The following is a 14,863-nucleotide window of genomic DNA, read 5'->3' on the forward strand; positions in this document are numbered from 1 at the left end:
GTCTAGGAGTCATCTATAGGTAATACCACACAACATGAGACAGAGACACACCTTGAGAGCATCATGCCAAACAGGAAGTGTAGAGAAGGGGCTTTCCTTGAAAGACGGGGAAGGAGAGGAGGGTCTCAGCTGAGGTCCAAGCATTCCTTAGTTGTCCGTCAAACAGGCCTGTAGGTGCCATCAACCAGCCTTCATACCATCTGAGTGTGAACTGTGAGGATGGCAGCGAGAGAGAGGGAGGGAGAGAGATCAATAATCACTGTTGAGTATTTAAAAATAGTGTTAAACTATTCTAGAAATTCGGCTTAGCACCTAAAACCCTCACAAACTTTTACAGATGCACAATTGAGAGCATCCTGTCGGGCTGTATCACCGCCTGGTACGGTAACTACACCGCCCACAACCGCAGGGCTCTCCAGAGGGTGGTGCGGTCTGCCGAACGCATTACCGGGGGCAAACTACCCGCCCTCCAAGACACATACAGCACCCGATGTCACAGGAAGGCCAAAAAAATCATCAAGGACATTATCGTATATGAAGATTATGACGTTGTTAATGTTTTAAGTGGAACCGGAGAGGACGTTGATTTTAGTATCAAGAGGGAATGTTTTAGTGTAACGCCACATACAACAGACAGGAAGTGTGTTGTAGACAGGGGATTGGACAGTAGAGGGAGCCACCCACATCTTGGGGAGATTATATATACTGGGGAAAAACGAAGAAGAGTCAGAAGCGTTCAGATTAATTTGGGACGGGGCTTCTCCAGACACCGCGGGTCTGTAACTTATGCTGTAACCTTGTGATATTAATAAAAGCCTCTAATCACGGTGCAGCCTAAGCGGACTCTTTGTTGACAGCAATAATTGCCAGCATTCACCCGATACGACAACATCAACCACCCGAGCCACTGCCTGTTCACCCCGCTATCATCCAGAAGGCGAGGTCAGGACAGGTGCATCAAAGCTGGGACCGAGAGACTGAAAAACAGCTTCTATCTCAAGGCCATCAGACTGTTAAATAGCCATCACTAGCACATTAGAGGCTGCTGCTGCCATTGAAATCACTGGCCACTTTAAGAAATGGAACACTTGTCACTTTAATAATGTTTACAGTCACTTTAATAATGTTTACATATTTTGCACTACTCATCTCATATGTATATACTGCATTCTATTCTATAATATTCTACTGTATCTTAGTCCATGCCGATCTGTCATTGGTTGTCCATATATGTATATTTTCTTAAATTCCATTCCTTACTAGTTTTGTGTGTATTAGGTATATGTTGTGAAATTGTTAGATATTACTTGTTAGATATTACTGCACTGTCGGAGCTAGAAGCATAAGCATTTCACTACACCCGCTATGACATCTGCTAAACACGTGTATGTGACAATTTTTTGATTTGATTTGATTTGATTGATTTTCCCACGAGACGCCAGATATAACCCCCCTGAGGGGTGCCCTGTTCCGAAGAGAGACAAGCGACACTTCAAACTTATTAAATCGGGTGATATGCAACACACGATCCTTCTGATCCGCAGAAGCACAAAAAAAAATCAAAAAAGCTTGTCTCTCGTGATCCTGACAGCCTTCACTCTACCCAGCACTCTCTCCACCAGTTTTGATATCTCAAATGGATTCCTCAATATTGGTACTTCGATCAGCTGCTCCTCATTAACAAACCGTACTCCTACAAGATACGAAGGGACATTCTCATCACTGCATCCTACTTTGCTCCGTTTTCCCTTCTTTTGAACTATACTCCAATTACATTTTACATTTTAGTCATTTAGCAGACGCTCTTATCCAGAGCGACTTACAGTTAGTGAGTGCATACACTTTCATACTGGCCCCCCCGTGGGATCCTCCTTGATTCTACCACCATTGGATTCAGAAACCACTTCGTCGTCCGCTTCCGCCATCTTTCCCACCCCCAACATTCTCCGTCGCCATGTGTTGATTGAAGTTGGTAAAGCAGTTGAGGAAAATGTTTATTTTATCTTCTGACAAGTTTTTTTCATTTAATTAAAGAAAAATATTACAAAGAAGTACAAAGGAAACCATGTGTTGATTAGTTCAGATTTTGTGAGAAGTTAAGACATCTACTACACAATTTCTTCTTAATTCATTTTTACTCAGATAAACATGTTACATGATCCTTTTTACAATCAGCACCTATATTCTCTGACATGGTGGAATAATACTGATGGAACATTCATGAGGTAGTGAATCTTTTTAATGTCAACAGCTTTGATGACTAGTACTGTAGTGGCTAAAGGTTCCTAGATTATAAAACATGCCAAACACAGGTACCAAATACAGGTTTAGTGCCAATGCATTTCCATTGATGAGAGGTTGTTGTTGCAGTTAAATTATATTCATTACTTACAGAATAAACCCAGCGAGCACATTTGGTTCCTTGGAAGTTGCGGGAACGTACGTTTTTGGTTTCCCATTGGTTCTGGGAACGAAGCCATACATTTCCTGACTGGTAAAACAGGTCGTATTTTAAACATTCTGAGAATGAAAGAGAAAAATGGGAAAGTAAATGTTTTGGTCACAGGGAGGTTCTGAGAACGTTTTACTATGGTTCCCTGAACGTTTTCCTCATGTTCTGATAACGGAAATTATAGGTTATTTGGTGTTTAAAAAAAAGAAATTCACTGAATGTTTCAATAAGACTTTTAATAACACTGCTAGCTTAGTTTGGGTTAACTGTCTTGCACTCCAAGCACAGATAGGACACATATAAATGAATTTGCTTAGGCATTAGTCATTCAAACACATTTCTTTTTTTATTTTGGCACCGCATCAGTATGCAGGTTTTCATTCACCCAGGTTTATTCGACAAAATCAATGTCGCGCGAAAACAAATCTTTGCAACATTTGTAAACAGAAGAAATGTAAACAGAACATTTGGAAACAGGAGAAATGTAAACAGAACATTTGGAAACAGGAGAAATTTAAACAGAACATTTGGAAACAGGAGAAATGTAAACAGAACATTTGGAAACAGGAGAAATCTTCTAAAGATCGACAACGTTTTTATCCGTATGACTGGTGTTTTTGTTTTAACTTTCTTTATTGCAACAAATGATGGAAACAGTGTTTTAGAATAAATGATGATTGCCAAATACCTTTTGAAGGGTACCGGGGGGCAGGTGATGTCATCACATAACTATAAACTCCACTCCACATTTAATTCTAAATGCCTACTACTTGCAAAATTTAAAAAAAGACTTTATTTGCAGGACAAGGATTTTTCTGATGCCTGAATTGCTTCACCTTGCTTTTTTGGTTGGCTGGCAAGTCTCACCATCAAATTATTTCAGCTCTACAGGAGTGCAAGTTTCACCATGGTACGGGACCGTGGCGGTACGTTGACACATGAGAATTATTAGAATATGGCAAATATTGGTAAATTATTATTGTATTCTATCCATGCTGTATTTCGCTGGCTACCTGAGACATTAAACAGATAGGTATGAGGGAATTCAGGCTGTTGCAAATGTATGAATACGACATTTGCCTAAATGGGTAATGGAAACACTTAAATTCTCACTCGACAATGAAAGTTTTTGCAAAAATGTGTTTTATTTTAGGTGTGACATCATTACGTCCAGCTGTTTTTATCGACACAAGATAGTTACATGGAAACGCACCCTAGCAGGCAATTGTCACATCTATTTCTATGGCTTAGTGAGATTCCAACCCATGATCTTGCGGTCTCTATCCATGGAATTAGTCCACTGTGCCACCAGGGTGGAGTTTTTTTCTCTAACTCATTCAAAGCTGTTCATTTTAGTCTATTCAAACAGACCCCATTTCAAAAAGAAACAAGCACTCATTAAGATCAGGTGTGACCAATTAGTGGGCGCTGCCGCCACACCTGAACACACTTAACAAGATAAAGGGTAGAGAAAGTTTTTTTGGACGCTGAGAACAGAATGTATATGTTTTTAAATAACATTCTTAGAACGTTAATGGTTTTTATGGAACGTTTTCTTACTGTTCTAAGACCATAACTTTAAATAGAACCATGAGGAAACCACAAAAGAACGTTGTTTAACGTTCTCTGAACTATTTGAGAATGTTCTCAACGTCAAACCAGTTAGAGAATGTTCCTAGAACATGAACAAAAATGTAATTAAAGATAATCTTGTTTTAACTTTTAAGAAATGTTCTGTTAAAGTAATGAAATACCAAGAAAATAAAGTTATTTTGTCAAGTTCCTTAAATATGCTGAGAATGTTCCAAAGCCAAGCAACTATCCTGCACCATTCCCAGAACGTTGTGGGAAGGTTGTATGCAAAATAACCATGACAACCACGCTCTCACCAAGCTCTAAGAAACAACGTTCCGAGAACCATATATGTGCTACCTTGGAAATGTCCATTGTTTGTCACACAGATTTCAGGATGGAAAGTGGTAAAAGAAAGCGTTGTAATCCAGGTGAGGTAGAACAGGTTCCAAGTGATATGAAATAGCCAAAAGGTCAAATCCAAAAGGTTAAAAAATCATAAAGCAGAAGGTAAATTAAATCCAAATGAAACAGTAGAAAACTGTATCTCTACATTTCCAATACAGTTTCTTTGCTATATGGAGCACATGGGAATGTGTAAAACTCATTCTTCAGCCTGAACTGTCCCCACTTGTGCAGAAGAATTGCTAGGTTTTCGGTGGCTAATGTTAACCTGACCATCGCTCCAGCTAACTAGCCTTCACCAGGTTAGTTATAAGGGCCATTAACAAGTAACGTTAGTTGGTCCTCTGTAGCTCAGCTGGTAGAGCACGGCGCTTGTAACGCCAAGGTAGTGGGTTCGATCCCCGGGACCACCCATACACAAAAATGTATGCACGCATGACTGTAAGTCGCTTTGGATAAAAGCGTCTGCTAAATGGCATATTATTATTATTATATTATTATTAAAAGCTACCAAGCATTGAGCTAAAGTTAGTGTTGTGTCGAGTAAACGTTGATAATTATGCTGTGATACCAAGGCGAACCGCTGACGCTGTATTGTCATCATAAGGTTTATTCATAACAAAGGGTTACAGCATCGATTTACAGATACCTGCAGATACCCGGAGAATAATCGCCCCATCTCAAATCTGATTATTCTGCTTCTCCTCTGTCCTAACTGTGGTATATATTCTATGTAATCTGATATGGGTGTTCCCCTACAGACCAATCCCCTGTCTCCACACAACAGACTTCCTCTGTTCTATGGTGTGTCCCTCTAAAACTGCTCCCTCTAAAACTGAATAAACATCCTCTCAGGTTCCACTTGAAAACATTTGCAAAGTCATAATTCTTCAGATACCACACTAGCAAGAAGTAAAAATAAGAAACATGACTTGTCAGTTGAAAGTAATGCTGAGCTTACCTGTGATGTTGTACAACGATTTAAGTCAATAATTCATTTTGTGGAAATCCGTGTCAATGCGCTTTCATAGATAAACTGATTTGCAAAGTCATATTTGACTACGTTTCGGATAAGGGCTAGGTTTAGTTAATTTGTAACCATCTACAAACATACTTCACGTGTGAGCTTATTACTTCCTGTTTATAACCTGTTGCTACTGTGGTTTACTTCTGTATGTCTGCAATGCTGGGTGGGCTGATGGTGAAACGGTAAGCAAGAAAACAGATATGTGATCTGAGTTCCGTAGCGATTAGCAACGCTACTCTGACTGCCACCAAAGTGCTGCGAACTTGCTTTCAAGTCTGGGGGTTGTTGTTATTGTTGTTGGGCGGCCCACTTGTCCCAGAGTCTGTGGGCTGTGCCAGAGACTAGGGGAACGTGAGGTGTGCTCGCTCAATTCATTCATATTTTTTAAAAGGAGCTTCACATCTCAGTTAATCCATATTTATAAAGCAGACATACGTCGCTGTTCAAAGGCTGGAACAAGAGGTACATGTTCACTGTAGAACCGCAATGACGCAAAAAAATATTGTGACAATTGCCTTCGGTCATGGGACCACGCAGCTGTCATACCGCTCAGGAAGGAGACGCGTTCTGTCTCCTAGAGATGAACGTACTTTGGTGCGAAAAGTGCAAATCAATCCCAGAACAACAGCAAAGGACCTTGTGAAGATGCTGGAGGAAACAGGTACAAAAGTATCTATATCCACAGTAAAACAAGTCCTATAATCGACATAACCTGAAAGGCCGCTCAGCAAGGAAGAAGCCACTGCTCCAAAACCGCCATAAAAAAGCCAGACTACGGCTTGCAACTGCACATGGGGACAAAGATCGTACTTTTTGGAGAAATGTCCTAATTGTACGAATTGTTTTCGCTTGCCTGTTCTTTTTTTCCACATCTAGATGCGACCATACTATTCCCTTAAAGCCTGGAAGTTACATCATCGAAAGCAAAACGTAAACAATAGAGCAAACGCATCACTCGCAAATGGCACTTGAGTGCTCGAGGAATGACACACAGATGAACACACAACACACAAAGAGCATAGTTGGAAAATGACCATGTAATCACAGAGAGCATACACATTCAAACTGGCATATTGGTACTCTACATTCAAACCAATGTATTTCATATTCAATGTCTTGAGATTGTATTTTTGAGTACACTTTAATCAAATGGGAAAACAGCATATAAAACAGTTCATTCGGAACACCACTGAACTACATCACAAGACACAGGTTTCTTCTTTATTCATAAAAAAAAAAAAGTTAATTAAGAAAAAAATCGTATTTACAATGAGGTATTCTCTCCTGTGTGTAAAGGCTACTCTCCTGTGTGTAAAGGCTTCTCTCCTGTGTGTAAAGGCTTCTCTCCTGTGTGTATTCTGTTATGTGATTTCAGGGAATCTAACCGGGCAAAATTATTTCCGCACAGGGAGCAGTGGTAAGGCTTCTCTCCAGTGTGTATTCTCTTATGTTTTTGCAGACAACTTGATTGAGAAAAACTCTTTCCACAAAAGGAGCATTGATAAGGCTTCTCTCCTGTGTGCGTTCTTTTGTGTGATTTCAGGAGCCTTGAATGGGTAAAACTCTTTCCGCACAGGGCGCAAAGGAAAAGCTTCTCTCGAGGCTTTTCTCCTGTATGTGTTTTTTCATGCTCTTTCAGGTACTTTATTAAGGAAAATGTCTTTCCACACTGGGAGCAGTGGTAGGGCTTTTCTTCTGTGTGCGTCCTCTCGTGCTGTTTTAGGATCCCTTTCTTGGTAAAACTCTTTTCACACTGAGAGCAGTGGAAAGGTTTTTCTCCCGTGTGTACTATTTTATGTTCTTTCAGGAGTGCTAACCGGGTAAAAGCCTTTTCACACTGAGAGCATTGGTAAGGTTTCTCGCCTGTGTGTAGTATTTGATGTTGTTTTAGATTCTGTAACCAGGTAAAACACTGTCCACACTGGGAGCATTGGTGAGGCTTCTCTCCTGTATGTATTCTCTCATGTTTTTTTAGGTCCCCTAACTGGTTAAAGCTCTTTCCACAGTGGGAACAGTGGTGTCGTCTCGTTGGTTCGGACATCTCTGGTTCCTCTGAGTCTGGTCTCTCTCCTGCCGAAGACAGAGTGTTTATTTAAAGTGGAACTGACAGTGTTTAAACTACTTTGCAGATATGAAACAAACAGACAATCATAATATCAGTAAAAATTATCAAATTCCAGGTTAATGCTACAAAACCAACCAAGGTTATACAAAAAATAGGTTCTATTTGACTCAACAATATTTCATGAAGTACATTAAGACATTGTTGGCAGAATAGATGGATGCAGTTCAATGGATGATTAATATAATTCACCAATAATTTTTTTTTGGGTAGTCCAAAAAACACATTGCTCTCAGGTTGTAAATTACAGCTGGCCTGGTACGTTGTTCGCTGCCTCCATTCAGGATGCACTGTTTCAGTTTCAATGACTCAATATTTTGGAGAAAAACAGACGAATGTAACTAAGGCTGGGAATGTCAATACAATCAGACTAGCAAGGGCAATGATCACAAGTCAGTCATAACGTGGCTAGCAAGAACGACTGTTATCCAGTTAGCATATCTCTTGCATTCGCAAATTCCCTCTGGCTATATACACTCTGATTTCAGAGCACTCTCGTCGGAGTGTGCCAGAGCGTAGAATAACTGATGAATTTACGAACGCGAAACACCCGTTGAATATGACCGGTGTCAGTAAACGTTGGCCAAAAAAGTAATAGTTAGTCACGAACGCTCTAGATAACATGTAAACAGCCAAACTAACCAGCTCTGCTAGGGCAAGTAAAACGGTCAGAGTGAGGTGTTCTCTCGTTTGTATCTGGAAGTAGCTAGCTAGCAAGCCAGCCAACGTTAGCCAGTTAGCTTGGCTGCTTGGTTGGGACAAGCTGCAGAAGGGCGAGTAGGCTACAATTCCCCATAGTTTATCAGTGCAATTTTGATGACAAAATTAGTTGTAAAAGTTTGAGAGGGGTTTATCTAATGTTCCTTTGTTAGATTTTAGCTCATCTTGCTCTGGCTAGCATTAGTTGTTGACCTTGTTGTTGTTGATGTGCATAACTGAGGGAGAGAGAGCCAACCTTTTCATGGTTGTTTGATCAATAGGACTGTAAAGTTCCCAAATGTAAGAGGACTCCCGTGGTGTTGACATATTTGCAGAAATCCACTAAGGGGTAATTTGTGGCTTTTGGCAAATTGTTCTAATAATTTAATTTTGCGCTGTGGCAAATGGCTTGTTTGCATAAACAATGCTCTGTATCCAATCTTCAAGGAAAACAGATGAAAAGGGAAACGTGTTGCACTCGTGGTGGATAAACTATATATTGACAACCAAATGTTCAGAGACACAAAGACTACTCCATGGCTATTCTAAAAGTTGTAATAGAGGAGTCGAATATTGGAGCACCTGATACTAGCAATGATAGGGATTGAAAGGATAAAACGTATAATACATCTTTAAATACAAATAATTCGAACATGTCTTTTTTGGCGGGAGGTTGTTGTTTTGGCGGATGGTTGTTGTGGTTGGTCCTGTGTTCTCTCTGGCGTCCTTTCCCCCTTGCGGCAGATGTGGATGCGGGTGCCTTTGCACGCTCTGCCCATTTCTTCCGCAGTCAACCATGTGGTGTGCATTTTTGTGTTTGAAAAGGTGCTTGAAAAGGTGCGGCGTTAAGTGAGTGAGAAGGGGAAATGGTTGCATATCCCAGAGCCGACCGGGGGGTCTATGAGCAGGGGTAGTGAGAGAGAGCTTTCAATTTTGTGTAGATGAGGGATATACATTTTTAAATATAGTATATATCTAATCTAATTTTTAATTGTCCTATCATGATGGAAAGATCCCTAACCCTATAACCTGGACACCCACCTGAGCAACCCATACACCAAAGAGAAGTTCCCATCTCTTTGATGGACCTGCTGTGAGTATGCAGCCTAAACAGATACATAAATGCGGTCAGAGACCTACTTGAGCAGCACCGCCCCCCTCAAGATTCTGAGCCTGCCTGGCAGGGTTGGTCCTACAAAGCCAGAGCCCCCTGATGGGAGAGCATAATATACAAGGAAATTCTCAAAGCTGCTAATGAGAACCTTGACGACTTTTTACCTAGCCAGTGGGGATTCCGGTGGGGTACGCCCACCCAGGTAGTGGCAGTGCTGGCAACACTGGCTGCAGTAACCCATGGGGAGGGGGTCACACTCGGACAATCAGAGAGGGGGTTTATCATTGTGGCCCAGGTGGCACAAAATAATCAAAGGTCTGACCGCACGGGAAAATGGTTACAACAGGGGATCAGAGTATTTGTGTCTCAGGTGAAGAGGGTGGATCTGATCTCCATCACCTAGGACTTGACATAGATTAATCAAATCTCACATTGTTATCAATTTCTGCTCAATCTGCATGCTTTCTCAATCAGCTTTAACTGTATGTGCACTCGTAAATCAAGTTATTTCTCGAGTTGGGCTCTGGGATATAACAGCCGTTGAGTATCTGATTTTATGGTGGATTGTGGAGGAGGGGGGTTGAGTGTGTTGGAGTATGTGAGTATGTGCATGTGTGCTTGTCTCAATGTCAACAAAACGAAGGAGCTGATGGTGGACTTCAGGAGACAGCAGAGAGAGCGCACCCCATCCATATCGACGGGCCACAGTGGAGAGGGTGAAAAGTTTAAAGTTCCTCTGCGTGCACATCACTGACGCCCTGAAATGGTCCACCCACACAGACAGTGTGGTGAAGAAGGCGCAACAGCACCTCTTCAAACTCAGGAGGCTGAAGAAATTCATCTTTGCCCCTAAGACCCTCACAGATGCACCATTGAGAGCATCCTGTCGGGCTGTATCACCGCCTGGTACGGCAACTGCACTGCCCGCAACCACAGGGCTCTCCAGAGGGTGGTGCGGTGTAAAGTGGTTAACCCACTGGCTATAGGGTGAATGCACCAATTTGTAAGTCGCTCTGGATAAGAGCGTCTGCTAAATGACTTAAATGTAAATGTAAATGTGAAGTGTAGAATGCCCGTTTAAAGCCACACAGTTCAACAACAGCAGAGTTTGTGCCCCTGTTTTAATGACAGTACTCACTGGTGTTAATCAGATCTCCAGTCTTCTCTTCTTCCTCCTCCTCTAACGTGACAGTAATCTCCCCGTCCTTCACTCCAAAATCGTCTTCCTCAGTCATCTCCCCCTCCTCCTCCTTCACTCCAAAAACTGCATCCTCCTCTTCCTCCCCGTCTTCTTTCACAGTAACATCCTCCTCCTCTTTCACTCTGAAAACACCTTCCTCTTCTTTCACCGTAACTTCTTTCTCTTCTAATTTCAATGTAACAGCTTCATCCTCTACTTCTTGTTTAACTGTAACAGCCTCCTCTTCCTTCTCCTCTTTCACGAGAGTTTCTTTCTCCGTCCAGCAGACCTCCTCTTCTTTAGCAGGAGGGGGGTAGCTCAGTGAACTCATGGTCGAGGACGTTAGCTAGCTAGTTAGCACTAGCTTAGTGCTACTGCTAATTTAACAAGCCAGCTAGCTGACTAACAAAAACAACGTAAATATGTTATTAAAAGGGGTAGCTAGTAGATACGACAGAAGTGTGTTTAAAACACAGTGGCTAATAATCACCGAAAGAGTCTAAAGAGCTCCAATGTTTCGGCTACGTTGGCTAGCAAGCTCACGAAATGGCCGACTAGAGCAGCTTCTTCTTCTTCTTCTTTGGTATTTTGGCGGTCCGCAAACAAATGTTTACCGGTGCATGCCGCCACCTACTGCATGGCTGTGTATCAGCCTACTCTGCAGTATGAATTCATTACACTTTGTAATTCACTACACCCAATAAAACCTCATCACTATTCCACTACTTTGGACCTATCTGATCCTACACCAGGCCACCAGCCTGGGAGGACGTGACACTATCGTTCGAAACACCTTGTAACTCTTCTCCAGTAAAATATCATACACACAAGTACTTCTCTGCAGCATCTATACCTCTGCGATAAACGTTCAATTTCTGCGGTACAGTTCTATGCCGCGTTCAAAACAACTGGGAGAACTGAGAAAAAAACGAGCTCCGACTGGGAAAAATTGATTTGAACGGTCATCCAACTCAGAATTCTAACTCGGGAACTTGTTTTGAACGCAGCACTAGATAAATAAACGTCCCCCACATCAAAGTAGAAACATGCCAATAACTGATGATATATGAAAACGAATTATTTAAACATTAACCTTGATTCACATTTGTTAATATTTTTATTAAAATGTGGGTTTTAAAACATGTTCCAAGGTGAAATAAAAACCCCCAATGTGAATCACTGTATATGGAATTCATATTGGCTTATAGAGAAAAAACGATTCTTGGTGCCGCAGTAAAAGTATTGTAGTGAATACTCAGTAGGGTCTGTAGAATGTATATATTGTGTCATTTCATGGGGCTCGGAGTGTTACGGAGTGTTGCTGGCATTTTACTCTGGTCAAACAACTTAAAATGGGGGGCCTGGACACCAAATGGTACAAATATAGCACTTTAGGGGGAAAATGATTATTTGTGCCGATGTAAAAGTGGGGTGGGGAGTACTTCTCTGCTGGGCACGCAATATCAAGTACACCTATATTTAGTGTTGGACTAAGAACTAATGGGTCACGTATACTTTGTAAAAATGACTAATTAGGGCGAAAATGATGGAAAATGTGCACAATTATCAATATATTTTATACTAGTTGTCATACAAAGAATAATTAAAAGCATTTCTATGAAATATTGTCATTTATTTTTCAACCCTAAATGGTGGACAACGTTTCATTTATTGCACCATACACCATTTTCTGTATGTTGTGTGCAGGGGGGGGACTAGTTTACTTAGGAACTAGTTTCCAAATCCACTAAGTTTACACCCAGAGGAGCGTCGCTGCTCATTTGGCGGCCCTTACAGAGTATGATGGCCCTTAAAACTGTGTATGGTGCAATAGCTACAGTGCATTCGGAAAGTATTCAGACCACTTCCCTTTTTCCACATTTTGTTACGTTACATCCTTATTCTAAAATGGAGTAAATAAAACATTTTCCTCATCAATCTACACACAATACCCCATAATGACAGAGCAAAAAACCGTTTTTTTGAAATTTTTACAAATGTATAAAAATTAAAAACTGAAATACCTTATTTATAGAAGTATTCAGACCCTTTGCTATGAGACTCCACATTGAGCTCAGGTGCATCGTGTTTCCATTGATCATCCTTGAGATGTTTCTACAACTTCATTGGAGTCCACCTGTGGTAAATTCAATTGATTGGACATTATTTGGAAAGAAGGCACACACCTGTTTATATAAGGTCCCACAGTTGACAGTGCATGTCAGAGCAAAAACCAAGCCATGAGGTCGAAGGAATTGTCCGTAGAGCTCTGAGACAGGATTGTGGCGAGGCACATATCTGGGGAAGGGTACCAAAACACGTCTGCAGCATCGAAGGTCCCCAAGAACACAGTGGCCTCCTTCATTCTTAAATGGAAATAGTTTGGAACCACCAAGACTCTTCCTAGAGCTGTCTGCCTGGCCAAACTGAGCAATTGGGGGAGAAGGGCCTTGGTCAGGAGGTGACCAAGAACCCGATGGTCACTCTGACAGAGCTCCAGAGTTCCTCTGTGGAGATGGGAGAACCTTCCAGAAGGACAACCATCTTCCAGAGGAAACCTGGTAGCATCATGCTGTGGGGATGTTTTTCAGCGGCAGGGACTGGGAGACTAGTCAGGATCGATGGAAAGATGAACGGAGCAAAGTATAGAGAGATCCTTGATGAAAACCTGCTCCAGAGCGCTCAGACTGGGGTGAAGGTTCACCTTCCAACAGGACAACGACCCTAAGGACACAGCCAAGACAACGCAGGAGTGGCTTCCGGACAAGTCTCTGAATGTCCTTGAGTAGCCCAGCCAGAGCCCGGACATGAACCCGATCTAACATCTCTGGAGAGACCTAAAATAACTGTTCAGTGACGCTCCCCATCCAACCTGACAGCGCTTGAGAGGATCTGCGGAGAAAAGGGGAGAAACTCCCCAAATACAGGTGTGCCAAGTTTGTAGTGTCATAACCAACAAGACTCGAGGCTGTAATCGCTGCCAAAGGTGCTTCAACAAAGCACTGAGTAAAGGGTCTAAATACTTATGTAAATGTGATATTTCCGTTTTTTATTTTTTAATACATTTGCTAACATTTCTAAAAACCTGTTTTTGTTTTGTCATTATGGGGTATTGTGTGTAGATTGATGAGGGAAAAAAAACAATGTAATCAATTTTAGAAAAAGGCTGTAACGTAAGAAAATGTAGAAAAAGTCAAAGGGTCTGAATACATTCCGAATGCACTGTATGTCCGATATAAAATATGGCCGCAAAATTGAGCAGCGACACATTTTTGACTCTAGCCTCTAAATTGAAGCACAACATCAAGAGACTTGACTACTGTAATGCCGCTGACAGGAATCGCAGTAAGGCTCCTGTCTAAACTACAGATAATCCACAATGCAGTTGACAGAATAATCTCACAAACTACAAAACCCACATCACCCTGTTTCATTCAGCCTCTATTGGTTTACCATTTAGGGTCACATGTAAGATTGTGCTGCTCACCACTTAAGGTTCTCCAGAGTAATGCACCTACATACAGTTGAAGTCGGAAGTTTACATACACTTAGGTTGGAGTCATTAAAACTCGTTTTTTCAAACACTCCACACATTTCTTGTTAACAAACTATAGTTTTGGCAAGTCGGTTAGGACATCTTCTTTGTGCATGACACAAGTGATTTTTCCAACAATTGTTGACAGACAGATTATTTCACTTATAATTCACTGTATCACAATTCCAGTGGGTCAGAAGTTCACATACACTAAGTTGACTGTGCCTTTAAACAGCTTGGACAATTCCAGAAAATGATGTCATGGCTTTAGAAGCTTCTGATAGGCTAATTGACATCATTTGAGTCAATTGGAGGTGTACCTGTGGATGTATTTCAAGGCCTACCTTCAAAGTCAGTTCCTCTTTGCTTGACATCATGGGAAAATCCAAAGAAATCAGCCAAGACCTCAGAAAAAACATTGTAGACCTCCACAAGTCTGATTCATCCATGGGAGCAATTTCCAAACGCCTGAAGGTACCACGTTCATCTGTACAAACAATAGTACGCAAGTATAAACACCATGGGACCACGCAGCTGTCATACCGCTCAGGAAGGAGACGCGTTCTGTCTCCTAGAGATGAACGTACTTTGGTGCGAAAAGTGCAAATCAATCCCAGAACAACAGCAAAGGACCTTGTGAAGATGCTGGAGGAAACAGGTACAAAAGTATCTATATCCACAGTAAAACAAGTCCTATATCGACATAACCTGAAAGGCCGCTCAGCAAGGAAGAAGCCACTGCTCCAAAACCGCCATA

The 14,863-nt window shown here is 41.5% G+C and overlaps 1 protein-coding gene across 1 annotated transcript; it reads right to left on the reverse strand.

The window, feature by feature from the left end:
• Nucleotides 1-6,473: 6,473 nt before the first annotated feature.
• On the reverse strand, nt 6,474-11,157 carry LOC121561862 (zinc finger protein 501). The gene is made up of 2 exons (XM_041874299.2): nt 10,530-11,157; nt 6,474-7,526 (listed from the first exon to the last, which is right to left on the reverse strand). The coding sequence occupies exons 1-2, from the start codon at nt 10,900-10,902 to the stop codon at nt 6,754-6,756; spliced, it is 1,146 nt and encodes a 381-aa protein (XP_041730233.2). The 5' UTR covers nt 10,903-11,157; the 3' UTR covers nt 6,474-6,753.
• Between the last annotated feature and the right edge of the window lie 3,706 nt (nt 11,158-14,863).

The sequence above is a fragment of the Coregonus clupeaformis genome, unplaced genomic scaffold, assembly GCF_020615455.1.
Source record: "Coregonus clupeaformis isolate EN_2021a unplaced genomic scaffold, ASM2061545v1 scaf0847, whole genome shotgun sequence".
NCBI lineage: Eukaryota > Metazoa > Chordata > Actinopteri > Salmoniformes > Salmonidae > Coregonus > Coregonus clupeaformis.

Excerpts from the sequence above, each read along its gene's own strand:
- LOC121561862 (XM_041874299.2), bottom strand. The coding sequence starts at position 10,902 with ATGAGTTCACTGAGCTACCCCCCTCCTGCTAAAGAAGAGGAGGTCTGC. Across the intron at positions 7,527-10,529 it reads TGGAGATCTGATTAACACCA|GAGAGAGACCAGACTCAGAG; the intron begins GTGAGTACTGTC and ends TGTCTTCGGCAG.